The sequence below is a fragment of the Pinus tabuliformis genome, chromosome 2_2 (genome assembly GCF_031772625.1).
Source record: "Pinus tabuliformis cultivar Carrire ecotype Pingquan chromosome 2_2, CPIR1, whole genome shotgun sequence".
In the NCBI taxonomy this organism is placed as follows: domain Eukaryota; kingdom Viridiplantae; phylum Streptophyta; class Pinopsida; order Pinales; family Pinaceae; genus Pinus; species Pinus tabuliformis.
The window spans coordinates 1260855854-1260882410 of record NC_142300.1 but is presented as its reverse complement, the minus strand read 5'-3'; the positions used below and the strand labels follow the sequence as shown (position 1 = coordinate 1260882410).

General features: G+C 35.5%; 2 protein-coding genes across 2 annotated transcripts; both read left to right on the top strand.

Moving 5' to 3' along the window:
* Window positions 1-18462: 18462 nt before the first annotated feature.
* On the top strand, window positions 18463-19256 carry LOC149198069 (uncharacterized). The gene has a single exon (XM_089404054.1). The coding sequence runs from the start codon at window positions 18476-18478 to the stop codon at window positions 19079-19081; it is 606 nt and encodes a 201-aa protein (XP_089260180.1). The 5' UTR covers window positions 18463-18475; the 3' UTR covers window positions 19082-19256.
* Window positions 19257-22782: 3526 nt separating this feature from the next.
* Window positions 22783-26072, top strand: LOC149198068 (FRIGIDA-like protein 3). The gene is made up of 4 exons (XM_089408914.1): window positions 22783-22798; window positions 24134-24592; window positions 25201-25376; window positions 25494-26072. Exons 1-4 carry the CDS (start codon window positions 22783-22785, stop codon window positions 26070-26072), a joined length of 1230 nt encoding a protein of 409 aa, XP_089265040.1.
* The last annotated feature ends 485 nt before the right edge of the window (window positions 26073-26557 follow it).

Sequence of the window (26557 nt, the reverse complement as noted above, 5' to 3'; positions counted from 1 at the left end):
CATGTGCGATTTGTTCAGAGAATCATGAGACCAAGGATTGTCCTTCAATTCCTGGGCTCAAAGCTATCTTCGAAGAAGATCCAAATACAATTGAGTCTCTCTGTTTTGTTGCAAGGAGACCTTGGCAGGGGCAACAAAACCAAGGGTTTAACAACTCTATGAACTTTCAAACCCCACAAAATTGGAATCCTTGGCAACAACCTTGGTCCCAACCTCAAAATCCTTTTCAATAATGGGTAAAAGGCATGCAAAATCCTTATGGGAGATTTGCTCAATTTTATCAATATCCTCCATCTTTTCAAAACCAACAAGCTCCACAACCTCCAAATCAAAATCCACAACTATCATTGCCATTTCAACAACAACAACAACCTTCTCAACAGAACCCAAATTCTCAACTCTTGCTTCCATTCCAACAGAAGTCAAATCAACTTCCTTCTCAGCCATTACCGAACCCCAATAATAAAAACCCTCAAAATGCTTACATGGTAGAAGGTCAACAATTTCCTACCTATATGATTGTTCCTCTCAATGATGTACAACTCAGATCTGGTAGAGTTTTAGATAAACCTTCTATAGATGCCCAAAAGCAAAGCATTTCTGAGGAAGATTCTCTTGAAGCCAATAAAGGTTCTGAAGCATCTCTTCAAAACCCAAGCACTCAGAAAGAAAAAGAAAAAGAGCTAACCCCCACAACTCCTATAGTTGAGCGACCTGCATCCTCATCCACACCTCCTTTTCCTGAAAGATTACAAATTGACAAAGGGGTGGAAAAACAAATCTTGTTGCCTGACTATGATTTTCTAGATGAATTGAAGAATGTCTGTATCAAGATTCCCTTGTCACAAGCCATTAGAGAGATTCCTATTCTAGCAAAAACAATAAAGGAGTTGAGTCTTAAAAGACTAGGAAGGAAACCTAGAGATACAAGAGGAATCCACCTGGTAGGAAAAATTGCAGATATCATGATGGGAAAAATTACTATGTAGAAGTATGTAGATCTCGGTAGTCCAATTGTCAAAACACATATCAATGGGGTAGAAATTCCAAATACTTTGATTGATTTAGGGACTGCTATCAACATTATCAGTAGACAGACTATGGAACAATTGAAACTTCCTAATCTTCTTTTTACACCTACTTTACTGCAACTTGCAGATCGATCAATTATCAAACCAGATGGTGTATTAGAAGACATTTCGGTCTCCTTAGACTCTTGGGAATATCCAGTAGATTTCATGATTTTAACCCCCAAGAGTAATTTAGGAGGACACCCTCTCATCTTAGGAAGACCTTGGCTAGCCACAGCCGATGCTTTCATCAGTTGTAGGTCTGGGGATATGTATATTTCTGATGGTAATTTGATAAAGAAATTCAATCTGTATCCTCCAGCAAAAGCAATTACAGAAATAGGAGATAATGAGTGGATTGATGATGAGGATACTATACAACCTGTCTTTACCATTTCTGAAGTTAGTGAAGATAGTCAAATTCTGAACACATTAGAAAACTTTGAAACATCTTCAGAATATGACCACACACAATTTTAGTTAGATTCTGACATTGAGTATCTATCATCTAGACAAATGTCTCTTTTCTCTATGGAAGAGTTTGGTAGTTCTGCCATTGAGATCTTTCCAGGTAAAACATTGAATATCAACAAAAATTTGGAAAGATCACAACAGGAAGAACTAACCAAAATCTTGCAAAAACATTCTACTGCATTTGCATGGGAATATACTGATATGAAAGGTATTAACCCTAAGACTCGCATTCATCACATCTACATTGAGGAAAACAGTAGACCAATCAGACAACCTCAGAGAAGGATGAATCCAAACCTTAGGGAGATAGTGAAAGAAGAGCTCCAAAAACTACTTAATGTAAACTTCATTTATCCAATTTCAGATAGCCGATGGGTTTCTCCTTTGGTTATAGTACCTAAAAAGAATGGTAAATGGAGGGTATGCATTGATTACAGGGAATTGAACAAAACAACTTTGAAGGATCACTTTCCTTTACCCTTTATCGATCAGGTATTAGATACTTTAGCAGGCAAAAAGTATTTTTCATTTTTGGATGGTTTTAGTGGCTATAATCAGATTCAGGTAGCACTTGAAGATCAGGACAAGACCACATTTACCTGTCCATTGGGAACTTTTGCTTACCGAGTACTTCCTTTTGGATTATGTAATGCACCCGCAACATTTCAAAGGGCAGTACTAGGAATCTTTTCCGATCTAATCCATGATTGTGTAGAGGTTTATATGGATGATTTTACAGTTTATGGTAATTCGTTTGAAGAGGCATTAGAGAATTTGGAAAAAGTCCTTATAAGATGTAAAGAAACAAACCTATCATTGAGTCATGAAAAATGATTTATGATGTTTACTGAAGCGATTGTTTTAGGACATCATATTTCAGGGGATGGGATTAAAGTTGATAGATCAAAAGTTGAAGTCATCTCCAAGTTGCCTATTCCAAATTGTCAAAAAGATGTTAGAAGTTTTCTTGGATTTACTGGATACTATAGAAGATTTATTGAAAACTTCACCAAAATAGCATCTCCACTCTTCAAATTACTTACAAAAGACTGTGAATTCAAATGGGATCCTGATTTTCAATCTGCATTTGAAACTTTGAAAACAAGAATATCTGAAGCACCCATTTTGAGAGGGCCAAATTGGAAACTTCCTTTCCATATTTCCACAGATGCTTCAGATACAGCTCTAGGAGCTGTGTTGGGACAAAAGGATTTAGTTCCTTATGCCATTTACTACACCAGTAAAAATTTGACTCCCACCGAGTTAAACTATACTGTGACTGAAAAAGAGTTCTTAGCTGTTGTTCATGCAATCAATAAGTTTAGACACTATATAACTGGCTATGAAACTTTTGTCCATAGTGATCATTCTGCAATTAGATATCTCATGAATAAACCTGTTACTAATGGCAGAGTTACAAGATGGCTCTTACTTTTACAAGAATTCAATATTCCTGTATTGGATAGACCAGGGAAACAAAATACAATAGCTGATTTCTTGTCTAGAATCCAAAATACTAATGAAGATTCTCCTGTAGAGGATAAGTTTCCAGATGAGTATTTATTTGCAATAACTACTAAGACTCCTTGGTATGCAGATATTGCTAACTATTTGGTTACAGGAAAGCTACCTCCACGTTTATTTCCTGGTGAAAAAACAAGAATTATTCAGGAGAGTTCAAGTTATTCATGGATTTCTAATGAATTGTTTAAAATAGGGCTAGATTGTGTGATCAGAAGATGTGTTCGGGAAGATGAAATGCCTGACATCCTCAAGGCATGTCATGATGAACCATGCGGTGGACACTTTGCTGACAAAAGGACGGCCTATAAAATCCTTTCTTTAGGATATTATTGGCATTCCCTTTTCAAAGATGCAAAACAATATGTCAGAAGGTGTGACAGCTGCCAAAGAGTTGGGAGACTGACTCTTTCAAATGAAATGCCATTACAACCACAGGTACTCATCGAACCCTTTGAAAAATGGGCTTTAGATTTCATTGGACCTATTAATCCACCATCTAAACAGAAAAAGTATATATTGGTAGGCACTGATTATGTCACTAAATGGGTAGAAGCCAAAGCATTGCCTTTTGCCACTGAAAATTGAGTTGTTCAATTTATTTTTGAGGATATTTTTACTCGTTTTGGTGTCCCAAGAGAAATTGTGACATATCAGGGAAGTCAATTTACATCGAACTTGATGGAGAAGCTGATGGAAGAATACAAAGTCAAGCATAGAAAATCTACTCCTTACCATCCGCAAGAAAATGGCCAAGTGGAGTCTACAAACAAAGTTCTTGAGAGCATCATCACCAAAACTGTTCATCTACACAGAAAAGATTGGGCAGAAAGGCTTCTTGAAGCCTTATGGGCCTACAGAACTACATGGAGGAATACAATAGGACATTCTCCCTATGAACTTCTTTATGGGAAAGAAGTCCTGCTCCCCATTGAGTTTCAAGTCAAGACTTTCAAGATGGCAGTCCAGTTGGGGATGAATCTATCAGAAGCCCAAAAGCACAGAATGGAGCAGCTGAACAAGCTAGATGAGATCAGACAAGAAGCAATTTTAAAGACTGATCTAGTTCAACATCAAAGAGCTAAGTGGCATGACAGATACATCAAAGAGAGAAAGTTTCAAGAGGGAGATTGGGCATTACTATTTGATTCCAAGTTCAAATACTTTAAAGGTAAATTTCAGACCCATTGGCTTGGGCCATATGAAATTGAAAAAGTCTTTAATAATGGACCAGTAAGAATCAAGACCATTGATGAATTTCAGATTTCTTTTCTTGTGAATGGCCACCGATTGAAAATTTATCATAAGCCACTCTCAAAAGAAGAATTTGTCAAGATGTTCCAAGAGAATTCTGCAATAAGGCTGGTAGAGAAGAATCCTTCTTCCCCACCAGCCTAGCCTTTGATTCTTTCAGTTAAAAAAAAAAAAAAAAAAAAATTGTATAAGCCTGAAAACCAATCATAGATTGGTAGTTTTATACAGAAAGTATAGAGTGAAAATCAAGGACACTTGACACTCTATATTTTCCAAAAAAAAAAAAAAAATCCTCTCCTTCTCTTTCCATCTTCACTCCACCACATTTGGCATTCCACTTCATCTCCATCTCATTCACCTCACTCCGCTTCATTTTCATTCCATTCCACTCATTTCATTCTCATTTCATCAATAAAAGTTCCTTTCAGAACTATTTTCACTCAGTTAGTTCTTTTCTAACCATATTTGTTCAGCTAAGTGGGTGTTGTCCCAGTTTCTGCAGCTGGAAGCAGTTTCCGCAGCCAGAAACAGTTTCCGCAGCCAGAAACGATTTCCACAGCCACCACCACTCTGTTTTTCAAATTCACAGTCAAAATGTTAGTACAAAAATCATGAAAATGCAGGTGTAAGTGAGAAAATACCATGAAGACATGGAGCATCTCCAAGACATCAAGAAAGAACAGTTGGTTAAAATCTATGGGCAAGAAATGACAAAGTTTTCAAAGGTATGAGCAAATTTTTTTATCAAATAGCAATTAAAGTCATGATTATGCATAGTTATCAAACCATGAAAAGTTCTACTATGTGTAATGATTCGATATGATAGCTCCATTACTTACTCCTATCCCACGATCTTACTCCATACACCATGCATTCATTTCTTAATGGTCTCATGATGGGTTTTCGGGTTTAAACTCAAGTTGACTGCACTGTTATTTGCCACCTGCGCTCATAAGATGTGACTAATCTCTTTACGGCTCTTCTTCACCGTATTTTCCGCAGCTATCTATTAAAACGAGTGATCTCCCGTATGCAGCTATTAATTCAAAAAAAAATATCTTTCCTCCACTACCGGTCACTTACCATTTCATTTAAGACCTTCCTTTCATACACACGCACTTCAATTTGTAAACCCATTCACTACTGTTTATCCTCTGTTCCGCCTGTAATCCGAAGCATTCTTGTTACCTGCTATCGATTGCAGCCATTACCTTTTACCATAAACCCTGCAACCGAGCTACTGTCCTCTACTAAAATCCTCATACGCAATTGCATCCTCAGTTGAAATTTAAAACAGGGAAAGGAATGGGAAAACTACTAAGGGCAGAGCCAGAAGGACCGAAATATCTAGAAGGTTACCCTCAAGCCAAGGATTTACTGAAGAAAGCCAAATGGTTACGGTTCATTCAAAGGTTTAAAGGCTATAACAAAGAAGTAACCAAGGCTTTTTCACGGTCATTTGATGGTCAGAAAGTGGAGATTGGAGATTTGAAGCTTATGGTGACCGAAACAACAGTAGCAGCTGCCACAGGCTTACCTCAGGAGGGTGAGAGATGGTTAAAAAATAAAAGCGTGGATGAACAGGCATGGAGAATCATGCTAAGAAACCCAGGTATGGACACCACCGTGTTTACTAAAGGAATTCTTGTTCATGCATTGAAGGAAGAATGGGCTAGTCTACTGTTAGTTATCCAAAAATTTGTCACCTGTGAAGGACGCTTCGGTTCGATGTATATGTACCATGCTAGACTGTTGATGAATTTCTTAGAAAATTAGACTCTTAATTTGCCTTATTTCTTACTCTTGAGTTTGAAGAAGATGAGCATTACAGTCCAAAAACACATAGGCACATAGCCCCTCATCTATACCATCATGGACTTATAAAAATTCTTATTGAAGACCACTTAAGGAAAAACAAAGATACATGGGAGCAATTCTTGATAAGAAACTACTTCCAAGAGCCATCTGTGGCCTCTGAAAGTAGCACACCGAAGACACCAAGAAAAAGTAGAAGAAGAGAAAAGAGCACTACAGTCCAAGACTCCCCTACTATAGAAACTCAAGAAACTAGTCAAAAAGAAGAAGAAGATAGAGCTAAAGACAAGAAACAGAAGAAATAAAAAGGCAAAAGGACCATCCAAGAAGTCTACCAATCCCCTGAGCAATCCATAGAGGAGGATTATCAACCACTGTCAGAAAGATTAGTACATCTTCAGGCTGCTGCTATAGCAAAGAAAAAGGCAAAAGGAAAACAGAGTATACAAGAAAAGAGTACTAGTCCACCATACTTAAGGAGAAGCACAAGGTTAAGAGGAAAAGGGAGTAAAACACAAATAAAACGGCCCCACTTCATTGACTTGGGTGGAGAGACACCTGAGAAAACTCCAGCTGGCCGTAGTCCACCTCATCCTCAACCAAGCATTGAAATCAGTCCTCCACATGATGAAAGCCCTTCTCGGCCAGAGCTAGAGAGCAGTCCTCCTCCTCCACCAGATTTTGAACTCAGTCCAAGAAAGACACCTGAAGTAGACCCCAATCAACAGGAAGTATATGACTACTTGGAATCATTAGAAAAATCAGCTGTAGGTCCAAGTACCACTCTGCCACTAGATGCACAAGTTCAGTCCTTAAAATAGGAGGTATTTGAATTAGAAGTCCTAAATAGGCATATCAAGCAGGAAAATGAAGCACTCAAAGAGCAGAGCAAAGTAGATAAAATTATTCGTGATAACACTATGCTCCATTTAGGACTATGGCAAAAGAAAAACAAGAAACTGAAGAAAATGTGAAAAAAATTGAGCAAAGCATTGATTAATCTCAAGTTCAGATGTCTAATAAGGAAACCAAGAATGGTGGTAGCACCAAAGAAGAAGAAAAGAGGGCTAGATGTCCTAGCAGAAGCATCAAAACATATGGATTAGAAAGGGGTGACTAAATTTTGGTTGCATGAGGACATGCAACACCTTCACAGTGGGGGTATGTTGAGTCCCAAACCTGCACTTCCCTATATACCCTTTCAGCCTTCTTTTTCCATTTACTTCATCCACCAAGCTGTCAAATCGTTGCATATTAGTCTAAAAAGAGCTTATGAAATGGTTTCCTAACTATGTTTATGGCTATTGTTTGATTTAGATTTTTGTTCAAGCAGCTGCGGAAACTTGTCACTTTCCGCAGCCAACCCAAGTTTCCGCAGCCATTTTGTTAAAGGCTATGCTACAGGTGTCCAATGGAGAAACCGACCACATGGGTAAGCTGCAAGTGATGTGTACATGGAGTGTGTCCCCTCAGACCAGCCAAATCACTCATAAACAGTCGCGGTCAACGATGGTCAAAGGAAGGGCCAAATGAGGAATTTTGCGGTGGCACGGCTTTGTTTTTCCCACGTGAAGGTTTGTGTGGCACGATCCTTAGTTTTCGGAGGTACTGGCACACCTGGAGAATAGCCCGTGAATGGAACCAAGCAGCCACCACTCCATGAATTCATGACCATCACGCTAGATCTCGGGTCAAGGAGATTTATGTGTCTCTTGGCAGCATAAATCTAGGAATTAGTTGCAACACCTTTTCTTATAAATAACGCGTTGATATACGCTGAATAGCTTAGCTCATATATTGTAATCTTGACTGTTGTTGCCCATTTCACTTTGCTTTAAATACATGAGAAGACAGTTTTTCTGAATCTGATTTGTGACTAAGTGATTGACTGGCCGAGGTTGCAGAGGGCCCCTGTACACCAGAGCTTTGTATAGTTTCTTACTTGCTTTCATTTACTGTTTTTTTAATCATTGTTTGTATATATATTGTGTTGTTCTGATGTTCATTTGCTGTCTATATTTCCTTTATGTTTCTTTTATAACTGTTAGCTGATCAGTGCTTCTTTTACAGGTTTTGTTGTAGGTAGCCCGGGCAGATTTACATATTTTTTTGATAACTACTGACATGAGATCATCTTGTCCTTCCTGCTGATTTTAATTTCCTGAAGTTTAATTCCAGCACTGTCATTTTCAAATTGCGTTTTTCTTATTTATTTTTCTGCTACTTAGACATCATATTACTCATCTGTTTATGATTTCCTTTCTATAGTCAAGTGACTCTATTAGTAAGGAATCAGAATATTACTTATTGTAGTATGATTTAGTTTGCTTTCCTACAATTTAGATATCATATTACTCAGCTTGTTTATGATTACTTCCTATAGGCAGATTGAGTTGAAGGGTAAAGGATCAAAACAAGGGTTGAAGTAGTGTGATTTAGTTGCTTTGCTTTCAGTCTTTGAGTTGCTTTAAGTTTAGTTTTTACTTTCTTTTTCATACAGCAGTAAGGATACTGGGCCATTGTCACTAGTTCACTGTTTGGTACATTTACTTCCTCTTGAGAATTAATTTCATTACAGTCAGTTTAGAGCTTTCTTTTTGAAAATCTTTAAGTTGGAAAATCACTGTAGAAATCACCATTACCATCCATACTTAACTTTCAATTTCGCCATCACATATTAGGGAATCCATAAAAGATAAATCCAAAAACAAACTAAAAAAACTCAAAAACGACAAAAGACTAAGAAAATGGTTATCTTGTACATATAGTACACCTCACTTCGTCAGTTTACGAACCCCGGATTGACATTTAAATTAGCAATTTAGAACACACTAAATTGACCAAACACCTGCGTGTATACACTACTTGGTATATAGCGAACCTACGTATATATGCGACTTGGTATATAGTGAACCTGAATGTGTACACGACTTGGTATATAGTGAACCTGCGTATGTATGCAACTTGGTATACAGTGAATCTACGTATATACTTTTCTTTCTTCATTATTTTTAGTCTGATCATCAATTCTTTGCTGCTGACCTGCTACACTATGATCTGTCATCTGTGTGAGTTGCCATCAAGGACAACACTTGTATCATAATGCCAACAATATCCCCCTTTGGGCTTGATGGCAACAACCATACCAAGTCACTCTCCCCCTTTGACATCAAGGGCAAAGGGCAAACCAAGATATTCTCTTCCTTGATATACATTCCGCTGTCCATACTCCCCCTGAGTACCTACTGAAATCTCTGATTGAGCTCCCCCTTTGTATATGCCAAGATGTACCAATCTGTCCATGCTCCCTCTGAGTACATGCTGAAATCTCTGCTCTGCTAAAGTGTGTTGTTCATGCTCCCCCTGACTGTAAGCAAGGTCTGCAAAAATATGTTCTACAAAAAGAACATGACTCTATACATCATAAATGACCTTCCTATCACCAAAGACTCATACATACATCCATCTCCCAACCAAGTGGGGATATACCAATATTGACTCATCCACCCAACCAAGTGGGGATATACCAGATACCAATTGTTTATACATGACTGAAATATTACATCATTCTTCCCATGCATAGTGGGGGTACAATTTACATCATATGACCAAAAGGGATTCATCAAATGACTACAATAGACAGAGACAAACTATTACATCATGAGTCTTGATATGACCTTTACATTGAATGATATACATGACATTTATAAGAGAGAACAAACATCTAAATAAGACCATGATAGTCATTAGAAATTATCATACACAGTGTATGATCTACTCCATAAGCATCTATCAACAACATCTAGACTAGCAACCTGTATATGTCCATTAGTGTAGATAGCATCAGCTTGTGACAAGATATGTCTTCATATAGATATCAATTCATCCTCTTGATCTTGAGCATTATAAGATCATTCACATTATATCATATGTGAAAGACACCATTGCCATCTCATCAACATCAAGATCTGCATGATCTTATATATCATCCATGTATCATCACTCGGGGACATCCCTCATCTGTATCAATCAACATATGTAAGTATCAACATGTCATCATATGGGTAAGAAATCATCATCATCATGTCTCCAACAATGCAAATTTGAGTAATCATCCATGTATCTAGCATACTGTATATAGCACTATGTATCTTGAGCTCAAGATCTTTTGTCAAGACTTCTTGATATCATCAACAGCAACAATCCTCATCCATGTGAACACCAAGAACTATAGGAATCCTGCATCATAACTATATTATATGTCGACAGCAGCATATGAGTGACTCATCATCAAGTAATGAAATTGTGTATTCAAGCTTTGTACTTCTCCTTATCCTTATGAAGATCACCATGTAAGCACCATATATGCATCATCAGAGAATCAACCACAAATCTGATCTGAACACCAACTATGTAACCCCAAGAATCATATGAGATTTTATCATGGAAAACTCATAACCATATCATAGCAAGATGTATCATTTAGCCATATAAGCATCATCACCAAGGACTACTAACCATAATGCCAACAATGCATTATTAAAAGTATATGCTCCCCCTGAACCTGTGCCATCTTGTTTACTGTTAGATCTGATCATGCATATATCAACAAGAAGTATCAAGGCATCATCATCAACAAGTTAGGATCAAAACACTTCTAAACATCTTACAAGTATCAAGACATTTCCACACATCATCAGCAGATTGTAACCATTATCAAACAGAGCAAGTAATGGATTGAATCATATCAGACCCTTTTCCTGAGCCTGTCCCACTGCTTTTCTCAAACTGACATATATGTGACTGTGCACTATCTAACTCGCATATATACGTGACTTCTCTTTATGAAACTTGCGTATGAGATTGAGAACACTGAAGTTTTACACTTTCAGCTTCCTTTGAGTTTGTTATGTCTGTACATTGTGTTGTGCCACATCTTTCTGACAGTACTTCCTTCTTCTTCCATATCTTCAAGTGTGATGATGTTTTCTCCTTTTGGTATGGTGCCCGTACTTTGTTCTTGCATTCCTTTGCTATATGTCCAAGCTTGTTACATGCATAACATCTTACATGTTTCATATTCCTTCTGTAGCAATCAACAGCTTTGTGACCAAACATATTGCAAGAAAAACAATATCCCTTAAAGTACCTGGAACGTGATGATCTTTCTGTGTGATGGTCTTGAACCATTCTATGTCTGCATCTGGCTGCAACATGTCCAAGATTATGACATACATAACATTCAACATTAGTCATCGGAGGAGTAAAAGATTTTCTTTGAAGAATTTCTTTCCTTGGTTGTTGATGGGATTGACCTCTCATCTCATTGTTGAGTATTTCAGATTGTGCATTAGAGTTCCTTGTCTTATTTTGTGAACTAGATTCAACTTCAAAAGATTCATGAAAACCAAGACCAGTTTTGATAGCAGGAGACCTTTGACTACTAAGAATATCATCCAAGATCTTAGTACTATCTTGACATCGTAAGATCTTATCCTTTTCTTCTAAGTTATCTTTTAGAATATTTACCTCAACCTGAAGTTGCTCTTCCTTTTCATGATACTGCTTCTTCATGTTTTCTTCAGCTTTTCTTCCTTCTTCCAACTAAAGTCTTAATTCAAGAACTTCGTTTTCTTGTTTTTCAAGAGCTTGGAGTAGTTCTTTATTCTTCTTATTTGATCCTTCAAGATCTTCTTTTAGCGAGAGGATTGTAGCTTCAAGACTTTCATAGTAACTAGATCTTTCTCTGAGTTTCTTGATTGTTGTGCTCCTTTCATTTACTTCACTTCTTAATGATGTCACTTAATCCTGCAACTTTTGACATTGATCTTCCTTTTCCTTGAATAGCTTCCTTACCTTATTTCCTTCCTCTATTTGAGCTTTTAGTTTGGTAACTTCTTCTTTGGAGATACATTCCCTTTTGTGCAATAGATCTTGTTGATCTCTAATTTTGTCTGTAAGCCTTTTAAATTCTACCTCTATTTGATATCTTTCTTTCTCACTCATAAGAGCAAATTCAGTTGTTTCACTATCACTTTCATCATCTTCAAATGGATCGAGAAATGTATCACCAGAGGATAACAAATTCATACCTGATAGTTCTTTTGCTTATTCATCTTCATTCTGAAGTGATTCTAAATTTGAAGTGCTTCTTCCACATATTCCCCAATCAATTCTCCCATTGTCATAGTTCTTCTAGGATGTCTTCTTTTTCTTAGGCGCTTTCTTCTTAAGCTTCTTTCCCATTTTTCTACGGATCTCCTTCAAGCGATCAAGCTTCTACCAAAGAACCTGCTCTGATACCAATTGTTGGAAATAATACTGGGGGGGGTGGGTGAATCAGTATTATCAAATCAAACACTTTTTCATTTTCATACTCAGATTCATATATGCTACTTTAGTGAAGGGAACCTGCATGTACACACAACTGTGTCTAATGCAACTAGCGTATATCCAGTAAACTTATGATTCAGTTAATCCATTAAATGTTGATCTTTAGTTAGTGCATTAGAACTTTTATTAACCATATGAATAGTAAACAGGTGCAGTAAAACAGAATAGATCATCACACACAAGAAGCACACATGAACACCATGATGTAAGGTGGAAACCCAATGTGGGTGAAAACCACCTGCTGCAAGTAATCTCTATCTTCTTTTAATAAGAAACTTCTTCTTACAATATTTCTATATTGGTGCAGTCTTATACCATTACATAGGCTTCTACCTGCAGAAGGCTACAACCTTCTCTCATTCTCCAGCTTCTCCTGGAAGGGAGTTTCAACCCCCTTAGCTCTTGTACTAGCCGATCCTTTTACTAGTACGTAGGTGTCAACCTACTAAATGCTCCAACCTTCACTCGTTTTCCAGCTGCTACTGGAAGGGAGATACCACCCCCTTAGCTCTTGTACTAGCTGATGTACTAGTATGTAGGTGCCAACCTACATAATGATACAACCTTCTCTTTCTTCCTCCAGGTACCACGTTTCATAAATTTTCAGACTGGATACTCATGGAACATATCATCATAATCTGAAGGCCACGTTTCATCCAATTTTCATACTGGACCCATCAATATCATTGAAGCACACAATCAATCAACACTAGCATCATCAATCTCTGAATCACCCAATACTGAATCACTGAAACCTAGTCAACAAACTGCAATCACCAGAACACAGAGCAGAACACAGAACTCTACAACAATGTTCAGATCTAACTGTATCATCAAAAATCATGTATCAGAGTGCATACACTACTTGGAAGAGTCGAACCAGTGTGTATACGCAACTTCACCAAAGAGAACCAGCGTATATGTCATTAATTACTTACTTATAACTTCGCTACACTTCCTGACTCCAGACAAACCCAGATCATTACATATACAAGGATAATACGTATGTTAGCAACCAGATCTAGTCCATCAGATCACATAAAGATAAGTCATTATGATCCTGATCCATTATAGATTTCATCCATCAACACTGAAGCTAAACACAATCAACCAAACTGAATATGCAGAATATTGACACCAGTAAACAGTCATCAGAACTCATCAATAACCAGAACCACCTGTAACTTCAAACATCATAGTTCATATGGTATACGCTACTTAGATGTATCTAATCTTCATATGTACGCACTTTTATCATAGTCAACTAGCGTATACATCTGTAAATATTCATTCATGATTTGTAGCTATTCCAAAACTTGAGTTACACCCAGATCATAATATTTACAGAACATTACATGTGTCAGTATACAGATCTAGAATAAGCGTGATCAAACTGTATATAGATGATTCATTCCAAGCCATTAGATCCCAATCTATCCTTAGATCTTGTTCTACATCAGCTGCTAAGATTCCTCCTTATCAAAGCATTATGAACCCATAACCTGCATACTAGATCTCATACTTCATCAGATATTCAAGACTTTTTGAATGCATTTGCCTAATGATCTTCTTCTCCTTTTATAGTCTTAGGCCTTACTCAATACCATGGTCCAAAACCATAGAGAATCAATACCATGGACCCAATTCCTGGGTTCAACACTTCGAACGAGATATCATAGTCCAAAACCATAGGTCCAAATACCAAGGACTAAATACCACGGACCCAAAACTTAGTTTTCCGACATGTACGCGCCTTTCCTTGCGTGAAAGTGCATGTGTATGATATACGCACCTTTGTATATAGTGATCCTGCGTGTATACACTACTTGGTATATAGAAAACCTGCGTATATACGCGACTTGGTATATAGTGAACCTGCGTGTGTACACAACTTGGTATATAGTGAACTTGCGTATGTATGCGACTTGGTATATAGTGAATCTGCGTATATACTTTTCTTTCTTCATTCTTTGTAGTCTGATCATCAATTCTTTGCTACTGACCTGCTGCACTATGATCTGTCATCTATGTGAGTTGCCATCAAGGACAACACTTGTATCATAATGCCAACACCTTTCTAAAGTTGCGCCCGAAAAGTTTTGGAGGTATGTGCTTGTTCGTTAAACTAAAGATAATCATTCTATACCCTATAAAATTGGGATAACTATCTTAAGAAGTTGTATGACTCTCCAGACAGCATGGGCACCATCTTAAACACTCCTTTTAAGGATGATACTTTTTCTTTGGAAGACGTTGAGTCAGGGATTAACAAGCTCGCTAATGGGAAAGCTAAAGGTATTGAAGGTTACTAAGCTGAGATCTTTAAAATGGGAAAATATATCCTTATTCCTCATCTTCATAGGCTTCTCAATTTAGTTGTAAAGCATGGCTTCCCTAAGCTTTGGACGCAAACCCTTATCGTGCCTATCTTCAAAAATGGGGAAAAAATCATTCCCTCTCACTATAGGATCATTATGATTAGCCACATCCTAGCCAAGTGTTATGGGCTCATTCTAGAAAAAAATCTTAGCCTTTGGCTTGAGAACCAGGGTAAAAGAGCTAAAGGGCAAGTTGGTTTTAGGAGACATCACTCGACCATCGACCACCTTGTCACCCTTAGGATCATTGCAAAGGAATGTTGCAATAGTAAAACCAGTCTCTTTTGTTATTTTGTGGACTTTAGAAAATATTTCGACACTGTCCCCTGAGATAAGCTCTGGGAGAGGCTTGAAGAGATCATGGTTCCTCCTGAACTGAGGATTTTTGTGATCTGCCTCTACGAGACTATCATTTCCAAGATTAAGACCAGTGAAGGGTAGTCTAAAGAAATTAAATGTAATATCGGGGTTAAGCAAGGTTGTCCCCTTTCCCCTAACCTTTTTGGTATTCACATTGATAAACTAGAGGAGTGTCTGGAAATTGCGGGCTACAAAGGCACTGAGCTCGCTGGTAATGTCATTACTCTTCTCCTTTGTGATGATGATATCATTATTCTTGCAAGGAGCCACGATGACCTAGACAAGGAGCTTAAGAATCTTCATGTCTATTTCTCCAACATGGGTATGACATTTAATACTGACAAGACTAAAGTCATGATCATTAAATCCAAAACGATCACCCATGGTAGTTTCATCTATGATAACCATTGTCTTGAGTAGGTTTCTTCTTATAAATATTTGGGTATTGACTTTCCTCATCAGGTCAATTGGAATTATAGCATCGAGAAAAGAATTATTGGAGGTTGGAAAGCTTATTATAAGCTTGAAAACAATTGTAAGTTGGTTGATCTTTACGTTTGGAGTAAGAAAAGGTTCCTCTTTGAGACTCTCGTCACCCGTGTTATCTTATATGGATGTGAAATTTGTGGGTTCAGTATATCTAGGGATTTGTGGAGAAATATTGAGATGATCTAGAAGAAACTAATGATCTATAACCTCAAGATCAATGGAAATACTCCCTATCCTATCTTCTTGATTGAAGCTGGCATGTTCCCCATTGAAAGTGCGGCCATGTCTAGATATCTGATGTATAAGAAGAAGCTTCACAATATGGAATCCAAGAGGCTCCCAAAAATTGCTTCTAACTTTAGTCAAGACCCGCACCTGCTCCTTAAGCGCGGGTGGCATCACAATGCTTAGTCTTGGCTCAACCTTTGGGGGATTAAGGAGGAGATCATCATGGGAAGCAAGGACAATATCAAAGATACTTTTACCTCTAGCTTTAAGGAAAAGATGTGGGATGCTAAGGAGTTGGAGGGTAAAAGGAAGCTAAGGTACTATAAGGAGGTGATCAACCCCACCCTCAATAACGAAAATTATCTCTCTATGTTGACTAGCACTAAGAAGAAAATGAACATCGCTAGGATTAGAACTAACTCTCATGAGCTTCAAAGTGAGACCAGGTAGTGGTCTACTCGCAAGGCTCCCTCGAACAATAGAATTTGTTAGATTTGTGATACTAAGGTGGAAGATGAAAAGCACTTCCTTTTAGACTGCTCAACTCTTGCCCACATCTGCTCTCAATTCCCTATCATCAGCCACACCTCTAATCTTCTTGACTTATTAAGCCAACCCAACTATAGCAATCTTGGAACACTTCTTTCCTTGTTCTTTGATCATAGAAACAAGATTTTGAAGAATGACAATTAAACGCTCTTTTCTTAAGGTCTGATAGACCGCATTGGTCTTAATGAACATTAATCATCATCATCATCATCATTAAGACTATAAAATCAATATTATTTTCATGTGCCACATGCCAACTCCATAATTACACATGTGACTCTTATTAAAACTAAAAATATATATAAATTAAATTAAAAATAAACATCAATTACTTTGTCTATTTTTATAAAATTATAGTAAGATTAAGTGAAAATAAAAATATTTTATTTATTACCAACATTATTTTTTTCGTTATTATTTATATTTTAATATATATATATATATATTATTTTATTATTTTTAAATATAATATCATTATGAAAATCATACCACTAAACACTTCTCAACTAAACACTTCTCAACAGAATAGGAGTATTTTTTAAAAATAATCAAATTTTAAAATTTTAAAAAATTAATTAATTATTAAAATTATATATTTCTACCTCTTAAACTTTATAAAAATACATTTATTTTTATAAATCTTATACTAATACTTAACAAATACTTGGCTCATGTCGTGAAACAATTTATATATGTTCATTGTTTTTACCATGTTTATTGTTTTCTAATATCGTTTGTAGTGCTACAGGTAAACATTTTAATGCTATGGAGCTGTTAATTCAGATCTGCACAAAATATCTCAAATAATTTATGGAACTTTAATCATGATAGATACATTGATCATGACTATGCCGAATTTTTAGGCCAGATTATTGTCAGATTTTACAATTAAAATGGAAGTTGTTTAGCCAGAGGAAATTTGTCTGGAGGGTTATTTTTTTTAATTTAGGAGTGTTTGAATCTTATTTTTATAGTGGAAATGGGTCATTTTTTTCTTAAAAATTTCATGATAAGAGTGTTTGAATCTTATTTTTTATCGTGAAATTGGAATGAGCACTATCCAAAATTTTAAAAACACCCAAAATCTTGAAACTTGATAAATGTAATTAGGATTTCCAAACATTTTCTTCATATTTAACAAAATCTTGAAAAAATTTCCATTATATTCTAAAAAAATTTACATTTAAATATATACTTATATAATTTATATTATAAAAAATAAAAAAACTTTCAATAAAAATCACATTATCAAAATTTTATTAAAAAACATTAATTTTCAACCTCATTAGCCTATGCAATTAAAAAAATTCTTTTTGACCTTAGCGTATTCAATATGAACCAACATGTTTTGTCCAACCAGTCATGTAATGTCATGTCAATGCAGGTTGTGATTGGTCTGCAAGTATGGTGGTTAAATGCTTGAAATTAAAGTGATGACCATAAGCGTTACTAGTGAAACTTCTTAGTAAGGACACGAAGGGTTAATACTTGAAATTAAAGTTATGACCATAATCTTTCTTCAAAGGTTACCAAGTGAGAATAATGAAGTCAGCTCGGGCAATTATCTTGTTCACATTCATTCTTGGTTGTGCCATGCAGCGCAGTAATAATTAAGTGGACGCAAGAACCTGAAAAAGACAAGGAAGCTAATTTCATTAATGAAGGAAGCTCGACTAGCATTTTCTAAGACAAAATTATTTAAGGGTTTAGGTAGTGAGATGAACTAACGCGGACGGACGCTGAGAAGCAGGGTCCATCATGGTCAGCGGCAATAGTTGACCCTATCCCTAATGTCGATTTCACACTGCTCGTTGTTTATAATTGGATCCCATGATTCCCACGCGCATTTTCTTCAAATCAACCATATTTAAATGCCAAACATATAGAACATTAACGCATTGTCATATAACTCTAGGGATTTTTATTTTCACTGGCACTTCTGAAATGAAGATCCCCTCAGAATTGAAAATCTTGAAGGCAAGGCGTTTATGGAGGGTGGTGGAGGAGATGCTGAAAGGAAGAATTACAATGAAGAAACTGCAGAGATTGGCTGATGACCTGCGCATGAAGTACTTTGGAAGTGACAAAGTTATGGAAATAAATTCCATCGGAGGTAATTTCAATGAACACTATGAATTTTCATTCCGCAGCTCTGGTTCAACTAATCCGTCCATCTATGGCCATGGGGTTAATTCAGGAAGTGGTGCAAAGAATTGGGATGGTCGTTTTCTTCTGAGAGCACTCCTGCCTTCCTGTGTTCGTGTCAATGTGAAAGATGAATTGGAATCCGAATCGGGTGATATGGGTACTGATCCAGATGAAGATGATGATCAGTATTCCAGCCCTATGGATCCCCATTTTTCAGCTAATTCTTCTTCTGATGAATCGTCCTCTGATTCCTGCACTCATGTTTCAGCGACCCTATGTTCCAACAGTTCCTTGAGCTCAGAAATTGACAGGAAGGCAGAAGAATTTATAGCAACATTTTACCAGCAAATGCGCCTGCAGCATCTATTAGTTGAAATATTGCCAGAGAATCTAGTTAGTTGAACCGAATCAGAGGCGCTAATTGTTAATGTATGTATATTGTCTTTAATGGCAGACACGTAGAGTTTCTACTGTCAGGTTTTCAAATAAAACAAATTCACAATTAGCGCGTGCATCCTGCTGCCTGTAATTTAGACAATTCAGTGCGTAATGTCTCTCACATAGACGGTTCATGTAAAATTTCAAGATGGGGTGTAAGGTAAGATCTTTAGATCCACTGTTGAGTGTAAAAATTCGTCGCTTTGGTCCCTTATATCGGTGAATTACAAGGTTTTATGGGTTTCTAATTTTCTTCAAATTTTCTTAATCTAGGTCTTAACCTAGATTTTGTTTGTTTTTTTGGTTTCTGAATTTTAAATTTATTGTAGTTTAGTTGTTAAATTATTAGCTATAAACAATTATCACAGAATGTTCATGATTCTTATTATAGGGAAAACCATTCCTCTTAAAATTCCTTGATAGTCTTTGAGGCATGTTTTCACTACGGCCCAAAGCTTACTTCTGGGCCTCTAACCAGTTGTCTTACACCTTATGTAGATAAACTTTTAACCTAAAATCACAAGTTATAAGCATACCCAACACTAAACATTATTATAATTTTATTTTAAATGTTTTCTTTAATATATTTTTTTTTTTAATATTTAAATAAATTTAAAATAATAAAGAATTATGAAATTTTAAATATGTATAAATTTAATAACTCAAATTTATTATGTTCAATATATCTTTATTTATTGTCATAATTTAGTTTTTAAATTATAAATAGGGAAAATTGCCGGGTTCATCATTGTTATTATAAGGAAAAAAAGCTCTTCTAAATTGCATAATTGGTTTTTCAAGAGACATGTTTTCATTAGTGTCAAATGTTTAGTTCTTGAGTCTTTAACATGTTTTCTTATATTTTATAAACATCAAATTTAACCTAAAATCTACAATTATAAACATAATTCAATATTCAAAATCAACAATTATAAACTTACTCCAAAACTCAAGAATATTATAATTTTATTTAAATATTTATTTTTTAATTTGAATGTTTTTAACTTAAAAATAAAAAATCATCTTAATAAATATTTTAATTTATTTTATATAAATGAAAAATATATGTATTTATTTATATATGATGATGATGATGATGATGGTTGTTAACGTCCACTGAGACCAAATAATGATCTATCGGACGTAAAAAGACAAATTATTTATTTTGATTTAAGATTTTATTCCGATGGTCAAAAAGCTTGGAGAGAAGCCTCCCGAGTTCACTATAATTTTGGCATTGTAAAAGGCTAGAAAGGTCAGTATTGTAACAAAGGTTGTGAAATTGAGATCTAATGTGGTTGTATGCAGGGCACTCTAAGAGGAAGTGGTTTTCATCCTCGATGCTCTTGTTCTCACAAATATGGCAGATCCTTTCCATCCATGGCGTTTTAGGAACTACGCAGCGACCAGTCTCACTATGGAGCTCATGAGAATTCGTTCTAATCTTTGCTATATTAATTTTCTTTTTTGAGCTAGTTAGAATAGAGAGATACTTTTGATCTTCAAGGGTGGGGTTGATGACCTTTTTATAATAACTTAATTTTCTTTTAGACGCTAAATCTTTCTCACACCACAATTTTTCTTTGAACTTAGAAGTAACAATATCTTTAATGTTATTTATGTTTTGCAAAGCATCATTCTCATTGATCTCCCAATAGTTTAACCAGGCCCTTGTGTCCTTATGCCAACCTCGGTTAAGCCTTAGGTGATTTTGGTTGGAATTTAAAGCTAGCTTAGGAAGTCTATGATTGTCTATGTCATTGAGCTTGTGCTTGTACATCAGAAACCTGAGCATAGCTAGGCTCTCAATAGAAGAAAGACCCGCTTCTATAAGGAGAATAGGATAGGGTGTATTACTTTTAATTTTCAGGTTATAAGTTATAAAACGCTTCTGGATTTGCTCAATCTTCCTCCATGATTCTCTGGAGATGCTGCAGCCCCAAACTTCACAGCCATATAAGATAACAGGAGTGACTAAAGTTTCAAAGAGGAACTTCTTTTTATCCCACATTACGAGGCTTGCTGTTTTACAATTATTTTCAAGACCAAAATAAGCTTTCCATCCCCCATTGATCCTTTTCTCAATGCTATGGTTCCAGTTGAGCTTGTGATGGATATCAATTCCTAGGTACTTGTAAGAATACACTTCCTCCAAGTTATTATTGTCATACGTAAAAATAGCGCAAGTGTCCTTTTTAGATTTGATAATCATAACTACACAGACATACCCATGGTAGAGCAGAAATCCTTAAGAAGCTTGACTTGCTTATCAAGATCAGAAAGGCACCTTGCCAGAAGAACAATATCGTCAGCATAGAGAAGAAGGATAATGACTATCCCAGCTAAGATTGTGCCACCACAATATATATATATATATATATATATATAAAATACATTATATGAAAAATATATTTTATTTATTAAAAACTATTATTTCTGTCAAAATATAGATAAAAATTTACTTCTCTTTTAAGTATATTTTAAATTTATTTTATTAAAAACGAAAAAACATATTTCTATTCAAATTTATATTTATATAAGTTCAAAAAGCTCAAAAATATTTCCGGAAACCAAAACGTAACTTCTCACCTTTTCCAAAGAAAAGTTCTGGCTGTAACACATTATATTCTTAAATTTATTTTATTAAAAACGAAAAAACATATTTCTATTCAAATTTATATTTATATAAGTTCAAAAAGCTCAAAAATATTTCCGGAAACCAAAACGTAACTTCTCACCTTTTCCAAAGAAAAGTTCTGGCTGTAACACATTATATTTATTTTAATAAAGTTCTGGCTGTAACACATTATATTTATTTTATGTTATTAAAATATATTATAAAGATATTTTTTATAATTTTTAATTAATAATTTTGAAAATATTATCTTTTAATTTAATAATAATGTTTTTTAAATATAATAATATATCATTAATTTTATAATTTATTTTAATATAGTATTAATATTATAACTCAATTATTTTAATATATCATTAATCTTATAACTTAATTTATTATAGATTTAAAAATTATAAGTAGCATTATCTTACAAAATCATTTATCACTTCTTAATTTCCCTTCCAAGTGGTCCAACTCATCAGGAAAGATTCCCCTTATCTTTGCTACTTTTTCAAAGGCTTCGTGGGTCAGCTATTTAGAATCCACAATGAATGGACCACCCAACCTCCTTATCATAACACCGGTTTGGATAAACTTTGAAACATTACATTATTTATGTCGCCACATTTCCTTATTTATCTTATATAGCTATATAAGAGAATAAGTTTTCTTCTAATATAACCTAGAGAATCGTAGTGTTCAACATGTTAATAAATGACTAATGTAATTATCATTAAATTTGTCATCATTCTATCATTCAAAGTTCAATGATGGTTCTAAAAGGGAATCGTTTAATTTATTAGTTTAAATATTAAAACTAAATTTTGGTTTTTTAATATTTTGGTTATTTTTTACATTTGCAACTTAATTTGGCCACTATCGAGATTAATTTTTTCATGATTTAGACTTTTTGTTTTTTCGTCTCACGTGTTTCTTCAAGGGCATCTTTGGGGCTTAGATGGAGAGCGTTTCAATAAGTACAACTAGCATTTGCACCAAATGTTGCAAAGGAAATGCCGTAAGGCATAAATTGAGGAACAATTCCGACATGGGAATGGGAAAATGTACATAAGATGCAGATATGTAGCATAAATGAGATTTTAAAGATGTATAAATTGAAGTTTATTTAGGGTGCCTAAGTCTATATTTTTTTTAATTATTGAATTAATATTGCATATAAATCTCATAAAATTCAACAAACTTATAATTGAGGGCTCTGATCTCTAAGTTTGACTTTGGGTCATTAACATGGTAATGCACTGTCTCAACCACTAAACCACATAACAACAAACAAAAGACTACAAAATGTTTCGATCATTACTATAGTAAACCCAATGACTCTACACACAATAATTTATTCTTTACTCGAAGAGAATATTGCTTAACCATATCCACAAAAAGATTGCAAGGTGGAAAGCATTATGCAGAACAGAATCTCTGTTATTATAACTTGTAAGTTGTAGCATTGTTCCAACCAATAAAACTATCTTCACATTTTGGAAGATCAAATGGAAATAAGTTTTGAAGAATTCAATAAAAAACGTCCAAGATCATTGGATCACATGATTAATGGTACCTTGTCCTATGAATCTAATATTTTTATGCACTTACAATTAAGGGAGAAAACAAGGTCCAAACAATGTATACCACAGGGACCAATAAATAGTATATTTGAAAATCCTTACTAGGATCAGAAAAAACAACATTACTTCTCCTTAAATCCTTCACAATCAAATTATACAATTGTTGTACAACACAAGGCCCATGCTGTTGTCAATAGTTCTGATTGAGAATGCGACCAGATTCCTTCAATCTCATACAGTGATTAATGCACCAATTATACAATTGTTGTACAACACAAGACTCATGCTGTTGTCAATCAAGCAATAGTTCTGATCGAGAATGCGCCAGATTCCTTCAATCTCATATAGTGATTAATGCACCAAACACAGGTGTACTAGTTGCAATGACTTTTATATCATTTTACTGATGTTGTCATGTCAAAATCAATGTGATACAATTAAGTCACCTTTAAGAAGAACCTCATTGCAATTTCTATACAAGGATGTCTGTCTTATCATTACTCATTCTAATTTCACCTCTTTTATTGTCAGACTTCACGAATTAGCCTCCAAATGCTTGCTTCATCCACAGACCAGTCAATTACCTTTTATAAATATTTTGTTTGAGCATTGGAACTCAATAACATTTACAAAATTATAAAATTTTTATCTCCAATCAATTTCTTTTCTTTTCTTTTTCTTTTTCTGATTTCCACTTATTATTGTTATATAAATATCTAAACTCATTTTATAATACTTTAAAAATACAAATTTTCAGATATTATAATCCCTAAATCCTTTCTTCCCATTCTTAATGACTTTTGCAATTGGAAATAGGGCTTTGCAATGAGGTTCCCTCTGCATTAAACTCTGCAACTGACCCACCACGGTTAGTGTTAGAGTCCTTGGAGGGGTTTTATTCTCTTGAACAAAAGTCAAGTGACAAGAAAGAGTCTGGGCTCTCGGCTCTACGCCGGGCCTGTACATTATTACTGGAATCTCTTGTACCTGTTTTGGCAGATCCTATTTTGGGTGTTGAACATCCAGTTCTGCCCTTAAATATAAAGGAGCAAGCCAAAAGTATTGCACATGAATGGAAGTCGAAGATAAACCTTGAAGGAGATGTTGCCAATGGCAATTCGTTGGAGGCCCAGGCCTTCTTGCAACTTCTAGCTACTTTTGGAATTGCGTCAGAGTTTGATAAAGATGACTTATGCAAGCTTGTTCTTGCAGTTGCACGGTGCAGGCAGACACCTGAACTCTGTCGTTCCCTTGGACTTGAATCAAAAATGCCAGGTTGGTTGGCTGGTGTTATGTAATGTTAGCCTCAGTGGCTAGGCTGGCAAAATTTCCATCCATTTTGGTAGATAGGCTTTTTGTTGTTTTTCTGGCATTCATGGCTAGCTTGGTTTTTTTGAGGGACTGGTGGATTTTATCAGTATACTTGGTTGTGGCTGATTGAGTTGAAGATAAATTTTGGTAATCCTGGCTGTAGTAAACCTTCCCAACGTTTTTTGTTTAGTCCAGTGAACGGGTTTCTAAGTTGACGGGGTTGGTAGTCTTTTCTTTAGATCTCAACATTTCATATGCAAGGCAGATACTGAGTGGCCTCTACTAGGTAGACATCTTTTTATGAGGTAGAAAGTTGTATGTAAGTTATTTTGTTGATATTAATAAAGGCACCTGAAGATGATTAGCTATGATAAAGTGTCATAAGGCCTTTCATGAGTGGGGAACTGTTTACTTACGAAAATGGTCTCAAGCTGACATAGCTGTTATCTTTATTGACAAATCCGTTGAAGTTGTCTGTATTGTTTTTTCTTTCACAGTAAACTGTCTTTTGGTATTTCAAATGTTTGTGACATATTCAGATTAACTGAAAATTTTGTGACAATTTCATGCAGATGTTGTAGAAACCCTGGTCAATAGTGGAAAACAAATTGAGGCAGTCAACTTTGCTCATGCATTTGGGTTGACAGAGAAGTTTGCACCTGTTCCTTTGTTGAAGGAATATGTGAAAGATGCTAAGAACGCTGCTCAGGCAAGTTTAAAAAGCGGGAATAACTCTATTGTTGCACAAGTACGATTGTATTACTGTTATACAAAATGTCTTGTTATGTGATGATCATTTTGGCTTAGTATTGTTGGTTATATCAGAAGTTCCTTTTTTGACCGATATTTTTATTTGGTGCTACAGAATGAAGTAAATACAAAAGAGCTTTCTGCTTACAGAGTTGTTATAAAGTGCATTGAGGAGCACAAACTTGAATCGCAGTTCTCACCAGATCCTCTTCAAAAGCATGTAGCTCAGCTACAGAAAGCTAAGGCTGACAGAAAAAGGTCTGCAGGTGCTATTAAGTCTCAACCTAAGCGTCCTCGTGCTAATGGAGGAAATGCTGGTGTATATATGCCTCCGTTAAGTGCAGATGAAAGAACTCCGACTCTTTATGCTTCTTCCAATGGTGCAGACATAAGCTTTTATAGGTCTTTGGATAGAGTACAATATTCTGGTGCAGCTCCAGGTGTTACATCCTACAACCTACAGGGCCAAAATGCATATGACAGATCAAACCAAGGATTATATGGAGCAGGCTATGGTGTTGGAAATAGGACTCCAGTCTCGCTCTCAAGGCCATATATGTATCCATCAGATAACATGGGACCTTCGTTGTTGGGTTCCGGTTCTTACAATTCCTCTACTAATTACAACAACCATCACTTTGGCAGTAGACTGCCTGCCCCTCCTCCAGCTTATCAGTCTTCTTTTATACATTAGGTAGGTACGGTGCTTATCTTACCGTGGTCAAGCAAGTTCTGATCTTATCATGCCCCATAAAACATTTTCTATTGGATGTGGCTGGTAGTAAGCACTTAGCTTTGAAGAGGTTTTTTGACTTTGTTTCTGTAAATCTAAAAGATTGGCAAAGTTCATTTGGCAGCTTTTCACAATTTTTCAGTGGTGTTTTCTTCTATTAAGGAATCTTATATTAAGGAATTTTATTTTTGTATGGTATTGAGTGCTTCATCACTTTCCCAGGTTACTATATACTGTAGTGTTTACAGTTCAAAGATGATTCTATGCATAATTTTGATATTTTTTTATTTGTTTGACAAATCAGAGAGGATCAATCTATCTCTTTGTGGAAGATTAAAATTTGTGAATAATATATCATTTGTGATCTTGTTCGGATCTCATAACACAAGACTTTCAATTGCATTTGTATGCCGAGGGCTTGTCTTGTGCTGAATATGATTTAATTG

Coding starts and splice junctions, on each gene's coding strand:
- LOC149198068 (XM_089408914.1), top strand. Junction 24,593..25,200: donor ACTTGAATCAAAAATGCCAG/GTTGGTTGGCTG, acceptor AATTTCATGCAG/ATGTTGTAGAAACCCTGGTC. Junction 25,377..25,493: donor ATAACTCTATTGTTGCACAA/GTACGATTGTAT, acceptor TTGGTGCTACAG/AATGAAGTAAATACAAAAGA.
- LOC149198069 (XM_089404054.1), top strand. CDS start 18,476: ATGAAGATCCCCTCAGAATTGAAAATCTTGAAGGCAAGGCGTTTATGG.